The sequence below is a fragment of the Megalopta genalis genome, chromosome 1 (genome assembly GCF_051020955.1).
Source record: "Megalopta genalis isolate 19385.01 chromosome 1, iyMegGena1_principal, whole genome shotgun sequence".
Classification (NCBI taxonomy): domain Eukaryota; kingdom Metazoa; phylum Arthropoda; class Insecta; order Hymenoptera; family Halictidae; genus Megalopta; species Megalopta genalis.
Window position 1 is genome coordinate 23,294,771 of NC_135013.1, and position 16,038 is coordinate 23,310,808.

The following is a 16,038-nucleotide window of genomic DNA, read 5'->3' on the forward strand; positions in this document are numbered from 1 at the left end:
GGAGGACAAGCGGAATTACAACCGGAATCCCGGGGCGGTGGCAGTAAATATATTAACTACCTAATCTGTAATCGCGAATTTTACGAGTCGGTGCCGGTCCGCGTCGCCGCGACGGGACACTATTATAAATTCACGTAAGTAGGCTATAAACTCCAATTATCGTTACCCGCGTTTCCGTGGAAATGATCCGCGTAAAATATTTATTATCCAGCGCGACGGGATTCGGCGACGCGATCGTAAAGCATTCGCGAGAGAGCCGAGCACCGAGCTGCGTTATTTAGACGGACGGCCGTTTAGACGATCCCGCCGGCGCAATTAGAGGACGTCGCTTTTCTTCCTCTATTTCTCCGCGGTTCTCGGTACCGGGAGGCTGCGTTTCACCGCGGCAGAACCCTGCAGAATACTTGCGAGAACGGTCCGCGACTCGTTGATCGGCCGTGCAACCAGATACCAGCCGCGATAACCGATGCTTTATTGTCGACACTCGTCCAAGGTGGTCCCGAGGGACGTCGGTTCCTTGTCGGAATTGAATACGAAGCGATCGGCGTGTCCTTTTTCGTTCGATTTCGTACCGAAAATCCCTCGACTTGACCCTTAAACACTTCGATACGAGCTCGTGTGATCATCGGTAGACTGTTGTCTACCAATTGTTTACTAAAAATTATCCGAGACGAGATTGTAAGAAACTGGATTCGAATACAAATTTATTTTTTCGTTCGATTTCGTACCGAAAATCCTTCGACTTGACCCTTAAACACTTCGATACGAGCTCGTGCGATCATCGGTAGACTGTTGTCTACCAATTGTCTACTAAAAATTGTCCGAGACAATTGTAAGAAACTGGATTCGAATAGAAATTTATTTTTTCGTTCGATTTCGTACCGAAAATCCCTCGACTTGACCCTTTGTCGCTTCGATACGAGCTCGTGCGATCATTGGTAGACTGTTATCTACCAATTGTCTACTAAAAATTGTCTGAGATGAGATTGTAAGAAATTGGATTCGAATACAAATTTATTTTTTCGTTCGATGATTTCAGTAAATGACGGAAAACGTAGGAATGTCCTAAACTTCTTGTAATATCCTCGATGCTTGGAATTTCATCCAGTGATTTTTATCACAAATTCGTAAAATCCACGGTCTAATCATTTGACAGTAATAATAATAATAATAATAATGTCTTTACAGTGTTGTGTGTGTGTATCTCACCATTTATATTTGTTCTGCTCATTTGGTAGGTTGATCGTTGTATTCATTTCTATTCTACTCTTTACCTATGCGCCCAATAAAAATAATCTGCAGAAAAATAACAAATTCCAAAGCGCAATTTACAGGAGCCAAATACCGCATCCTTTTAACAAATGGAAAGTAACGTACGGATGTTCTTTAATTCATCTAAAATGTATCAAATCCGCAGCCTATTTATAATTCATCGATCCACATGTCAAGTATTTTACCAATATTCTTGTACTAGTAATCAATAAATGATAAACCGGGTTCCGTTTTGATCCAGTTCTTTACTCGATATCCGTATAATTATAATTTAATACAAGTTCACTGTACAGCAAGCAACGCCAATTAATTTTTTTTATGCAATCAATACGAGCAGGTCGCTGCTTTCAAATCTGTGCTATTGCCTAACGAAAGGGGTAATCGAGGAAATATAATTTCGGAGCAGTTTGGCTGCAGCCGCGAACTACGTCTATCACCGGAAAGGAATGTAATCCGATTAACAGTGAAATAACACATCGCGGGAATGTACATCGAATTTTTCCAATTCGCAGAAAATACTGTTACATAAATTGACCGCTGGTTGCCACAGCCGTCTAAAAATTAAATAAGTATTCGCATTCCTTTTCTTTCTTTTCTGCATGTACGCGATACTTTTTCTACAACTCCACGAATATATCAGTTCATCAAACTTCGCGATTGTGAAACGAGCAATTTTATGACTCGCAACGATACGTAATCGAACGTATGTATAACACTGCCGCAGCGTCTACAAGAGAAAAAGCAACATTGAGTAACGCAAGGTTCGTGTCGAAGATTGTAACACTGAACGGTTACGACCGCGAAGTGTGCCGAACAGGTGGAAAGTCAATCTTGGCTACTACGGCGCTACTATATGTAATATTATTTCCTACAAGAAAAATCAATAATCTGTGACACAAATATATATCTATACTGCCACACCGTGCTTCTATTTCACGAGATCTCGTTACAACGTTTTATTCGCGCACTCTCAAAACGCAGCACCCCTGACCGCGGATGCGCGTGCAACGGTACAGGAGACATATTTTTTGCAGTAAAAAAAATTACAAGACGCGCACAATTTGATCACGATGCGATCGATAAAATTAATTCACATCGGAGTATTCCCTTATTAACTAGCCATTTCTACGTGTTTCCGGTAAATGCACTTCGATCGATCGCAGATCATTGATAATTCAACAGCTTCAAATACAAATGTGTGTCGACATTTAAATGACATAATAAGCGTTCTAAGCCAGCTTTCACGAGCAACTACCACCCATGAAAATACATCGGAATTGCGTTACCGTCGCCGATTGGCGAGAACAATTTTTGCCGGTGTGCTGCAAGGGACACGGGACACCCAGCCCCGCAGTTTCATCGGCATCGAAATTCAATTTCCCGGCGGTCGCGGCGGGACAACTTCATCAGCCTCGAACTTCAACCCCATCGAGGACAGAAAAAGAGCGGAGCGGGTCTTTTATCGGCGAGTTAATCGAGACGAGGGAAAGCCCGGAGCGCTTCGGCTCGGCTCGACTCGGCTCGGCTCGAGTGTAAAAGCGAGTAACGCGAGAGCCCTTTCGACGCAGCCTCGCACCTTCCTCTCGGACCATGCGGGCGGACCTAACCCGTATTATTATCATCTAGAGCCGCGATCGCACCTGCGCGTGCACACCGCATCATCCCGTTCTCCGATTTCCCGTTATTTTGTTTGCGCTCTCTCTCCTTTTTTCGGCGAACGCTGATAGAGAGAGGTTCCGCGCCTGCGTCCTCAACCCCTTCCGGTAGCCCCGGTCCAGGACCGCTCGTAAATCAGAATTTCATTTTCCCTTTTGCGCCGACCCGTTTCGCCCCCTCGACGCTCGGATTTGCCGGTGACGAAATCGGGAAAACAAAGTGTCCGCCCCGCAGCAACGCCGATGTTTCGTTTTGTTTCGTTGGCACCAGTCGATGGAGGTTGTAATTGGAAAACAATACCGGCGGTAGGTGCGATTCTCCGATCGGAATCGATGTTTCTTTCGGAACAGTCATCTTGCGTTGCGAAAAATTGATATGTTTTCCACATTAACTTTTTACTAGTTTTTGAAATTCTGTTTTATTGTAATATAGGGTAGTGGAGCAGGTTACTGCGGGGTGACCAACTCCTGTGCCTTGTTTTTGGGCATAAATAACTTGATAGTTATCTGATAAGACATTAAATTTTTTTATTCGAAAATAAACAAAATGAAAAAATAAAGAAATTTAATATATATAGAATTACACCATGCAACTATAGAGTTGTACCCTATTCGAACAAACTAAATTTTACAAGAATGTATAGAATGCCGAAGAGTTTAAATATCTTTCTCCATAATAATTAATTAAATATTTCATTCTAATTTCAGTTTAATTAATTGAATTACTTCGATTTCAGGGGAATAATTGGGATTAATTTTCGGTACTCAATGTGTTAATACTTTAGGGAGCTTTTTACCGGGTCTTCGAAACTGTGGGGTTGATTACTTCGATGAGCATACGTTGCGATAGTAAATGCACTTATCTAATGGGAATCAGTGTTTGTTGTCTTTTCGTAACCAACGCATCGCACGTCTTAACGGACAACTGATTTAAGAAAAAGAAGAGGTTAGACACTAAGCCGCTCGCACTGCAACATTTTGCGACACAAACAACAAACTTTCAAAAAGAAGATTTCTACCATTTTTATGAAACCTAAGTGTTCCTATTTTGGAAAAAGTGCGTGCACGAATCGATTTTAGATTCGAGCCGTTTATTTTGAAAGTGGCATAAGTCACTTTACCGTAATGAAAAGTGGTGATTTTATAGTATGAGTATTATTATACTGAGTATTATTAAACTGAATATTATTATACTTTATATGTGAGTATTATTATACCGAGAAAAATATCAGTATCCTGAGATAACAAATACAAGTAAATCTTCTCGAAAAAGTTAGCATCCATATTCTTAAACGTGTTAAAACGCGAACCCTTAAATGTATCGACTTAAAAACAAAGCGACTTATGCCACTTTCAAAATAAACAGCTCATTTTTCAGTCGTTCGAGGCTTGTACAACGGTAACTAAATCTTGTGCTTTACGATACGGTACGTCGATACAGCTGTGCGATCGGAATATAAAGTTGATAATAAACGTCCCGGGTGATGAAAAATATTCTCGAAGTTGGACATATTATCAGCGTTCGTGTGAATACCAATCTTAATCGTCTAATTTACGGAAACTCGAATATCGCATCGAAATTAATCAGTTCTAATGGTACACACTCGTTCGATGGTTAATAAACGATCGTTACGATGATAATCTCCCGTCTGCGATTTTTTTTTTAATTAAGAGGACGGTCGAGTTTCTCGAACTTTCTAGTTCACGAGCTCATTCACGGGTTTCCTGGGCCTTAAAGAACGGCGCGCGGAGCCCGTAGCCGCCGCCGGGGTCACTGGAATTTTAATCACCTCATAATTAATTTAACTCGGCACTGGGGCGCGCGATAAATCTTTCCGATACCTAGTTGGAGCATCGCTAGGCTCGACTATACGTCTATATAAAAACTGCAGCGTGCGTAAATTAAAAGACTACGAAAGGCAACCCCAATTTCGGGTAAAAATAGAACGCGGTGCTTCGGCCGACCTATTAACCAATTTTTGCGGTCCGACCCTACTGGGTCTGCTAATTAGAGAACGCCTATTGACACCGGCATCGCGAAAGGAAACTACAGGACGGATCAGAATTAATCGCGCCATCAGTTATCAATTTTTACTGAACAAGATTTTTTAGAATCGTACAATGAAACTTGTATTTAACTAGTACATCGGAGTTATTAGTTTCATCGGTATTTGTAAATTAGATTATTTGCTAATTAGAGAACGCCAATTGACGCCGGCATCGCGAAAGGAAGCTACAGGACGGATCAGAATTAATCGCGCCATTAGTTATCAATTTTTACTGAACAAGATTTTTCGGAATCCGATAAAATGAAACCGATTTAACTTGTACATCGAAGTTATTAGTTTCATCGGTATTTGTAAATGGAGAACTGGAGATTGTTGCAGCTTTAGTTGTTAATTTTTAGACAGCAAGATTTTCAGGTCTAGACGGAGTATAAACGAAGTAGCGAGACAATCGGAGTAATTAATACAGCTGTTCGATGATTCGACGAATTCGATCGCGGTATTATTACTATCGAAGTCTATACACTCCGCGGTTCAAAAAGTTCCTCGAATCTCCGAGGTTCGCAGCTGCGCAACGAGGATGCGAGGAACTGTAATAATCGGTTGCATAATTGGCAGGTATCTAATTGTTTGTCGCTCGTACCAGCGGTCGAGGTTCAAGTAGGCTTCGACGCAGCGTGCGACGGCCGTCGGTAAACATTTACGCGATACAGGTGCGCAGATCGCGAGCCAATCGACGGTGTTGTCGCCTGAATTTCATTCTCGAAGCCTGCTCAACGTAATCTTTCGAACGCGGAAAGTTCGAAACGTTCGGCCGGAACGTCGCTCGAACGCCGTTTCAGCTCGTTAATTGTCGCGAAAAATAAATAACGAGCGGGATCACAGAAAACGAACGGTTAGGTAAACTGCCGGCTGGCGAGCAATTAACGGGACCAATCGGTCGTGGGGCCGACGCGGCGGCCCGGCCCGCTACGTGGAAAAAGCAGAAACGGAATTTGAACCGTGAACGAGGGAACCTCGTGTCTAACAAGGTAGCAAAGCCTAATTACCAGCCGCGTATCGCTCGCTTTCGCGAAAAGAAAGCCTCCGCGCGAGCGTTAGTCGGCTGGGATTAACAATGATCCTGAAATCGCTACCCGGTAAGCGACCATCGTTAGGCAAATAATTGAGCCGCGATTTTGCAGACAATGCATCGCGGAACCGTTATCCTCGCCTGTTCGTCGGTAATTGCCTGGCTCGGAGTTTTTATCGACAACAAGATCCTAGACGATATCGGAGCACGGCGGTGATCGGACGTAAGGAAGATGTTTGGAAAATCGGAGCACTTGCGTCTCGACGACGGGACAGAAGCTAGGCGAAGCCGCGGGCCTGGGACTCACCTGGGACGCCGACGGATACGAGTACCCGAACTGCGCGTACGCTGACATTTCGGAGCAGCTCGACTCGCGCGGTCGTCGACGGTCAGCAGCAACAGCGGATCCTTTCGGAGCGGTTCAGTCTCGCGGCGGAAACAACGAAGAATTGTGTCACCAAAACCGCGCACCTTGCACGCACTGCACTCTCTCACTGAAAAATGTCAGCCTGGTACTACTCCCGGCAACGGCGAAGCGGCGCCAAGCACGGGAAGAACGGAGCGGTGTCTAGTGGCGGCGAGCGATCGCGGTCTGTCGCCGGAACGGTGACTGCCATCAGGGTGTCTTTGAGTCCTGGCCAGGGGATCCGAGCGGCGACCACATGACTTTCCCGTGGCACACGCTCGAGGAGACACCGGTCAGCGGGTACGATTGTCCGGCGTTAGCGTCCAGACGGGTCCAGCGGGCGACACGAGGCGTGGAACGATGATCATCCGAGAGCGGGCACTGTGAGCGGGCACTGAGCGAAAACTATGTTACTCGACGGCGGCGCGGCGGATGGTTCTGTCTTGCCGGGCAAGTAGAAACGCGTGTTCACAGGAGGACGCAGCCGTGTCGGAGCAGCTCGCGTCTTCGTCGTCACCACCACGAGGCGAAAAAGAGAACGGAAAACAGGAGCGCTGTGTGTGCGGCTTGTCGGCCGATTTTGGGACGGACATTCGGACAGACGACGAAGCGTCACGAGCGATTAGTTATAGAGAGTGTTCGTTCGTTCGTTCGGTCCGTCCCCTGCTCTCACAGGGCACTCCAGTCTGCGACTGACTCGCCACCACTCACACCACTTCATCGGCCTTCCACTCCGCTCCGTCCCAGTTCCCCCTCTGGTGGACGAAAACCGAAAGCAGCCAGTGCCCCCACCGGCGGAGCGTGGGAGGCCACCGCCGCCTTTCCAACGAATCCGCGGGCTCCGAGCTGCCCCACGGGCGTGTCACGTGGGCCGGCGCGCCGTCGTCGATTGGCGCGCCGTTTCGCGCGCGGGCGTCCCCTCGCGTCGAACGTGCCTCCGCGAGCCGGGCCACGCCCACGCCGCCCCCCACCACCGGCGAACAACCGTGAAACGATACAATCCCCTTCTCCCCGTGCTTCCGCCCCTCCTACGTCCTCCTGACCCCGCCGCACCGACAAACGGCCACGGCGGAACAAGGAGAAACGAGTATGTTTACGCGAGTCTACTCTTGTCAACCCGACGGCGAGGGACTTGAATAAATCTGCCGGCCTCTCTCGCGCTTCCTCCCACCCCCGCCTCCGTGCTCCCAAGCCGCTCTTACCCCTCCCTACGCGCCACGCTCTCGCGCACCGTCCTACCCCCTTCCACCCACTCGTCCACCCTCTCTGTCGTTCTTTATCCGGAGACGAGCCACCTTCTTCCGGCTTATATCGCGCCATTGTCCGGCCCGTGAAATCGCTGAGTGCCGACGACGAAGCGTCGTGCTGCCCGTTTCCACGCATCCCGGGGCTCCAAACTTTGTTACAGCTACGTGACACGAACACGAAAATGTCTGGGTTACAAGGACACCCTCCTTACTTCCTTCCACCACGCTGCCAGCAGACGCGGCTGTCTGGGGGTTGTTCCTTGCCGGGTGGAAGGTGACGATCGCCACGGATCTAGGGCTATGGGATGCTCGGCAGGCTGGCCAACGAGATTTTATGAATCGGCTATGAGTTCACGGTGGGTTGAATGAGATTTAATTTGGGGGATATATCGGAGATACAAATGGGGGCGGTGTTCGAGGGTGAAGGACGCTCGAAGATAGTCCAAGCTTTCGGTTGTAGAACTCGGAGTAAGTTGGAGCTGCGTATCCGTGGGCGGTTGACGAAGTAGTTGCTATCGATTTCTGGAAGAATTGTGATTTTAGGGGTCGAAGTGTAGTCGGAAGACTTAACGCATGTACGTGGTTCTTGTTTCCAAAAGATCGTCTTTGGACAAGACCATTTGTATCAGCTAATCGATTCTGAAATATAGAAGTCGATATACTTGATTAATATGGTTTCGAACATTTTCCGAAGAACGACAAGTTTATGAGACTTTATCTTTCTCAGTTTTCGCGCATCACCAACTTCCATAAAAAATACTTCATCGTCGCAGGGTGACAGCGTTGCGGCAACATTCCCGTCGACACATGGTAAGTTTCGTATCGTACAGATCAGTTAATCGTACTTTACACTCAATCCATCATAAAACCTCGCGTATTAGATGTGTTCCTTGATACGCGTGCTTATGCGACCAAGGATTTACATCCGACATGCAGTTCGTACGAAACGAACAACCGTATACAAACGAAGTGTCCCGAGCGAGTGCCAGTCAGCCAACGAATGGCGCACAGTATTCGGACACTGGCGGAAGAAGGTTATTTATGAGTGCTGCGAGGAAAAACACGTTGATAGAGCGTCGGAAAATCGGACGCGAATTCTTTGAAACCGCAGCGTATAAATCGATCTACCGTTACGATAATTGTTGCAAATTCTCGGCGACTCTGCAAAAATAATAGCTGAATCCATGCATACCGGTGGTAAAACTAAACGGCAGACACGAAGTTTCTGTAAAAGTTATTTCCCTAATGACAAGCTGTAAAGAAAATTTCCGAAACCGTATTATTTATTGTTCGTTGCGCGCTCCTGTGTCGAGTCGGACTTTTGCATTAGATATCGCTTATTTACCGATTCGCATTGCGTTGATAAATAATGCGACGATTACGTGGAAATCGAGAACAATTGCGGTATTTCTGGTCCAATTAGAATGCGAGATTAAATTCTGAAATAAAAGGAAGAAGATACTTTGGAGGGCGGAGGTTTAAGAGTTGCTAACTCTCTTTCTGAAGGACTACGGTGCTCCTGGGACGGAAAAATGGAGCTTCGAAAATAAGCTTCGACGAAATAAGCTGGACGAAAATAAGCTTCGAGTCTGTTTCGCGGCCACAACTTCCTAGCGTTTCAAAGACGGTGCCTGCCGCGGACGAATAAGGATCCATGGTCTCGGAGCTTTTGGACGATGTCGCATCGAATCTGCGGTTATGGCAGCGCCGGGAGCGCATCGGTGCGTTCACGGTCGTCCGATGCGAGAACCCGAGGAACGACGGACGTCGGAAGGATTAGCCACGGGGCTGCGTCGGTTGCCGCGCCACTTAGAATAATTTCACGGGTTATTAGGCGGTGGCTGGGTCCGTTCCCCGGTCAAGAAGTATTTATCCGGCAAATTAGAGTGCCGGTAGAGAGGGTAGGCGGCGTGCGCGTCTCCGGCGTAAATACCGCAATAATAGCGCTCGGCCGAGCGGCTTCCTCTCTCTCTCTCTCTCTCTCTCTCTCTCTCTCTCTCTCCCTCTCCCTCTCTCTCTCTCTCTCTCTCTCTCTCCGGCCGGGGCCGGCGCGAATGGTTGCGTTTTCTTGGCATCATGCTTGGCCGGCCATGTGTCTTATTCGTGTCAATGCGGCCCCGCGTGGCGGACGATTTTCCGCGACGTTGCCCCGAGCAATTTGCAAACGTAATACGCGTGCACCGCGTCCCGCGTCGCTCGCGGCACGGAGCAAAGCGGATTTCTATGGCCGGCGTAAAGCGTTCTGACAGGCCTCCCTTCTCGCGCGTCAGAAAATTGAATCGGTCGTCCATTGCGTCGGGAAACGCTCCGCGGACTAGAAAGATAGATCGGCCTCGGCCGAGCGGATTCCGGAAGCGCTCGCAGCCGACGCCGTAGGTGGAAACGGGGCCCGCGACACGGAACGGGCCATGGGGTTTCGGGCCACGCTGAAAAACTAGTGGTCGCGAAGCAACGAGAAGATTCACTGTCGCTAATAGGATTAGTTGACAGCGCGACGAGGTCCTTGGAAGATAAGGATCCTTCCGAGGAGCCCGTACCTGACCGTCCAGGACCCTCTAACAGGGCCGGAGGGGAACACGGGCCCTTCGGATGATTTATTGGTCTGCGTAAACCTAGTGACCTGCCGATCACGCCCCCTCGACCAACGGTCGCCGACATAATGCGCGCGTTCTCAGACAGCAGTCGGCTCCAGCCGTCCGGCCTCTTTCTCCGGTCGTCTCGTGCCACAACTCCCTTTCAAGGAGTCACCGCGACCCGTCAAAACCGCACAATAACCCGTTTAATCCCGTCCCTCCTACTACTCGGCGATGCTCGTCCGCTCGCGAGCTCACCTTTGTTTACCGTCCTACCGCAAAAAGGGAGGCTCGAGGATCCCGCTCGATGTCCTGTTTGCGCGGCAAATACTTTGCCGGCGGACGTAGGAGCGCGCCGAGTTTTCGGGCCTGGACCGGCTCTGGCAGGAAACGCGACGCGAAAGTCGCCTCGAAAAACCTGCGAGAGAACCAACAGCTGACAGCGTCTTGAACGTGATCGGCCCGATGCTCCACAGATTTCGGAACACGCGAACGGAAGGACATTTTTTGAGATTGTTTCGTTCGTTCGCAACCCATTGAACGCGTTACTGTAAGGCTTTGCATGCCACGACGACAACCACAATTAGCGTAAAAATTGATTATTAAATCTGAGCAAACAATTCCATCACCCATATACGGATGAAGTGGCAGCGAAAGTGTCACGAAGAGAGAGATGAATTGAAACGTTAATTTTATAGAAACAAATATGATCGCACCAAATTTCTTGCTCTCATACGTGCCTCAGAACGAAGATTCATCCAATGCTGACTCTAGACACTGTACAATGTTAAATTTCATTCTATTTTGCTCGAATCCGCTAAAGAACGGCGTCTACAGTTTTTCTAACGACCGAGAGATGCAATGGATTACAAAATTTTGGGCTTCTACAGTCGTTGCGCGTGAAAATGTTTCGGATTCGTGAATCGTTGACTCTTGGAAGAAAAGTATGTAATTTTAATCAATAATTGGTGATACGTACACGATATTGCAGTCTCGGCTGGCAGAGCGCAATGTGAAATTACTTAAAAGTAGGTAATGCTTCGACGAAATGAACCAATTAGATTCAATCACGGTGATCTTTATTCCGATGTATGGAATTCTTGCTATAATTAGGAATTATGCGAGTAACTTTTTCACTAGACGGGATGCAAGTAAATGCATGGAATTATTCAATTATGGTAACAGGCAGCTCAAGCAGAAACTGTAGCTTTTCATCTTACGAGATCTCTGTGTATTCTCTCTTTAGTCGTCATGGTATTGGTACAAAAAACTGTCTCTTTTCAATCTTTTTAGCTGCCGCATTCGAGCTACTTTTAGACCGTCATTTCTGTCCCCGTTTTCAAGCGTTCGCGACAAATTGCTTGTACGGTGTAAATCGTAATGGAAGACCAACCGCTTTGTGCACTAGAAAACCTGGAAAGTGTGCGAGAAGACGGTCGTTGTTATTGTGTAAACTCACGGACCATGAGCTTTGTGGTCGGGAAAGCGTAACAAAGCTTGTTGCCCTTGTTACCAGAGATTTTACGCGATCCATTAATCATAGTTTCGCTTATTATTCGATGCAAATCGAGTTTTCACCAGTTATCCGGCTTCGAGCGGTCGAATCGTTGTCACAGGCAATTTAACATTTTCGGACGTACTCGAAACGAGCACGGTCTATTATGTTTATTTACTCTGCCTAGCATTTATCACAGCCACTATCGCGTCTTATACAGGTGACACAATTATTTATCCACAGATAGTTGGGTCGAACAACCTGTAACCACAAGATCCCAGAATACGACACGGACAAGTTCGATTTTTAGGCAACTCAATATTCGTTTAAAGAAAATATTTCTCGATCCAACGAGTTACACGATTTCTCATATATCGTGTCTAGAAATGCACACTGTCTCGCGAGATTGATCTCTCTCGGCCGAACAAAATAAATCCAGAAGTATTGGGTTGGCAACTAAGTAATTGCTGATTTCAGTTATAGATGTCTCTCACTCCTTTTTTATGATATCCGTAAATGTTATATTATAAAATTATTATTATTATTATTATTATTATGTTATTTTTTATTATCCGTGAATGTTAGCAACTGGACAAATTGAATGCAGCGGTCAAGGAAAAGCGACCAGAATTGGTCGATCGTAAAGGTGTCATTTTCCAGCAGGACAACGCTAGGCCGCACACGTCTTTGTCCACTCGGCAAAAATTGATGGATATTGCTTGGGAATCGATGTTACACCCACCATATAGCCCTGATCTCGCGCCATCGAATTACCACTTATTTCGATCCCTGGACAACTCCCTTCGTGGTAAAACTTTGAACGATGATGACGCTGTAAAATCTCACTTAACTCAGTTTTTGGCCGAAAAGGATCAGACTTTCTACTAGCGTGGAATTTTCAAGTTGTCGGAGAGATGGCAAAAGGTGATCGAACAAAATGGAAAATACATTACAGATTAAACTTCGTTCCAAGTAAGAAAAAAATTTTTATTTCATTGAACAAATCGGCAATTACTTAGTTGCCAACCCAATAGTTTCCTTTGAAAACCAGCAGAGAAATGCAGACTCGCGAACGAACGTTCGATGATCATCGTCGAACTTATTCGAGGAAGTGTAGAAACTGTAAGAAATTTCACTGCGACACTTTCACTCTGCTTCAAATATGACCACCATCTGTTCGCGATTCTATATAATTGGTCCCCGGATGAAACCGCATTAGCGCGAACCTAAGAAAGCGTTTCTCGTTCGGAAGGGAGAGTAGGCCGAAGTCTCTGCTATTACACCGGAGAATTTCGATCGGCGTTGTTCGACACCGTGGAATTTCATTCGAAAACGATCGTACGAACGCAGCGAAAGCAATCGTCCAGAAATGGTCGCCGGGGAGATTGCCGGAGCGGGCAAGTTCAAGTTCTCCGAAACGGTAGAGTCCGCTCGCGAAGTACAACGCCGGGTAGAGCTGCCTCATTGGTAGTTTGTAGCGACGCTCGAATATCCTGGTGCGTAGTTAACGCCGTTTAAAGACGCATTGTAAATCTCGCAGGCGAAGGTATCCGGGGGCCAGTTGCAGCGTCGTCTCGTGTTTACAGCCGTCAAGTTTTTCAGCTCTGATAAGGACGGAAGGTCCGTGGCACGGCGTAGCAGGCTCGGCGCAGGGCTGGCTTGCCAACTGTCCTATCTCCCTGGCCAGTGTGTCCACTACTTGTTTGCAGGTCGAGTAAAAGTTAAACGGCCGTGTCGGGCCGGGCTGTCTCTAGCGATAAGACTGCTTAATAAGGCAGCAAACCATCCGCCTACCTTACTACTCGTTCATCTCATCCGTCCCTTCTTGACCGTTCCCTCTTTGTTTCACCCTCGACCCAGTTAGGTAAGGCCTCCCTCCGTTCTCCCTACCCCTTCCTTTATCTCTCCTCGCGCTGCCAGGTTCTTGTAATTCGTTACTCTCTCGTTCTCTCTTCCTCCCTCTCTCTCTCTCTCTCTCTCTCTCCCTCTTTCTGTCACGGCTACGGGAACGCTCGGGTTCGGCCTAACGAGGGAAAGATTTCACCTACCTAATTCGAGGCAAAACAGGGAAATCGGGAGACACACGGGGCTCCGTGGATCGTAAACTGTCCTGCCGACACGGAATTACGAGCTTATCGGGCTTATTCCCAGCGAACCGACACGCCTGAAAAACTGGTCCAGGTTTTCTCGTCCGGGAACGAAAATGTCTCTTCCAAATCTAAGACAAGACGTCGACCGAGCTGGTCCTATCGACGGACCAGCTACCACCTGCTCTGCACGTCGATATCGACCTTATTCGTAACGTTCGATAAAGTCGGATTAGACGGCGAGTCTTCGAGGATCGATATGTCCTGGTACTTAATGGTTGCGACAACGGGAGACGTTAACCCTGTAAATGGTACTCAACAAATTGTCCGACTACTTCTATGCGCGTAGTCCGGAGCTACGGTACCGAATGTTTAGAACAGGTACCGGAGGTACATCGTAGCCTCGGTTTACAGTTAGCTGCCTCAGGGGTACGAAACGTTTATGAAACAATTCCGAAGGGACTCGAATCTCTGATCAAGTTCAAGAAGCTTTGTTACGATCTTGTAAGATACGAAGCTAGAAGCTGTTACTGGCAGGGTCAACTGTGCGGGTAACTTTGCGACCGTCGGCCCATGGGCTACTGGCTAGTTCTTTACGGAGGCTGGCGTCCAAGGTTGCTAGTCCTGCGAGCATTCGTTCCGCCACGGTATCGGCGACTTCCTCTGTCGGAATCACAAAGGCAGGTCTAATCTGGACGCCGTAAAACGGTGCGATATTCACACCGTAGGATAAAACAAAAGGTTGTTGCGGGGACCAGAGGTAGACGGTAAAAGTCGCTAGAGGGGAGCTAATAAGGGAGGTCCAGACTGCCGTGGCGCCTTCGGTGCACCTTCGAGGGGAAATGCAGTTTTATTGGCCGGGGCGTCCTTGTTCTTCGTCCACTTCTTCTTCTTCTTCGACTTCTTCCTCTTCTTCTTCTTCGTCGTCTTCTTCTTCTTCTTCTTCTTCTACTTCTTCTTCTTCGTCTTCTTCTTCTTCTTCTTCTTCTTCTCGGGCGCTCCTCTGCGGCAACTTCGTCTTCCTCCTCGGTATGGCCGACCAGTATGTTGCCGTAAAAAAGCCGGTCTCCCCTTGTCTGTCCTCCTCCTCACCTTCCCGTCCTCTCTTATACGGTGGAACGACGAACGAACGAACGAACGACCAACGAAATGTCAACCGTAAACCTCGCGAGGCAACACTAATTAACCCGACCGAAATAAACTGCGCCGCTCAGCGCCGCTCTCATGCCTTCTTCATTCACCCCTTCGTCTTCCCTCACCTCGTCTACCCTCCTATACCAAGGCTCTGGCCGCGAGAGACTAGCGCCCACCGTCCGAAAGAAACCTTCTCGGCTTCGAAACGGTGTCGAATCGTTCGCCAGAGTTCCCGGACCGTGCTTAGAATCCGAAACGAAGAATTTTAGGCGACCTGTTTTTTGGGCCCCGCGCCATGCCGCAAGCTTCGTCCAACGAACACGGGGATCCAGCCCCTTGTACACGGTGCCCGAACTTTCATTAAGGACGTAACGATCGCCTTGTCGGAACCCGGCAACCAGTCGGATCGTTCGAGTCAATCGCCGATCCTCTGCGGTCAGAATTCGAAAGCAAGAATCGCCGATTACTACTATAGACCGAAACTGTCGGTCTTCCACAAGGGAGACGAGGTTTTTATTATTCGGAATTAACAAGCTAGGGCTCACCCGTGATGCTCTCCTCTAGGCTCGATCATTTTTCTGGACGCGTGTCGTTGGATTCTTTAATTGCTTTATTGCAGAGGAATTATTATACACTGGATGGATAATTCGTGCTCAAATTGCGCACGAAAATGGACAATTTGGGAAGAGGAGACACGATTATTCGAGCCTCGCGGCTTGTTCTTATAGTTACCGATTGTCAACAATTATAAAAACGAGATGCAAGGCTCGAATAATCGTATCTCCTCTATCCAAATTGTCCATTTTTGTAAGCAATCTGAGCGCGAATCAAGGACAAATTACTCTATTTGACTGTTTTTAATTGTAATTGCTCTGCGTTTTATTCTAAACGGTTCTTAGCAGTTAGTTGGAGTAAAAATTGCTTTAAAGGTTATTCATTTGCATAAAATTGTGCGACTAACATAAAGTTACTGTGACTAACGATCCTAGCGTTACTGTAGATTTTAATGCTCTATCACGTTTTGCGAGCTCAACCCTGCCCTTTAGAACCTCACAGTACTCATCAGGATTCAGTGATAATATTGACACATA

At 47.5% G+C, this 16,038-nt stretch overlaps 1 protein-coding gene across 7 annotated transcripts in view; it reads right to left on the minus strand.

Annotated features, from left to right (window-relative positions):
• Positions 1-16,038, minus strand: part of LOC117221505 (homeobox protein caupolican) — a 195,389-nt gene that overhangs the window by 112,129 nt on the left and 67,222 nt on the right. Inside the window, exon 1 of one of the 7 annotated variants that reach the window (XM_076523296.1) lies at positions 6,313-7,172. The exons of 5 other annotated variants lie outside the window; for them this stretch is intronic. In XM_076523296.1, the coding sequence (XP_076379411.1) occupies positions 6,313-6,360 (48 nt within the window). In that variant the 5' untranslated portion in view covers positions 6,361-7,172. Of the gene's footprint in view, positions 1-6,312; positions 7,173-16,038 lie in introns of those variants that run through there. One more of the 7 variants, XM_033472529.2, reaches the window with a different exon arrangement.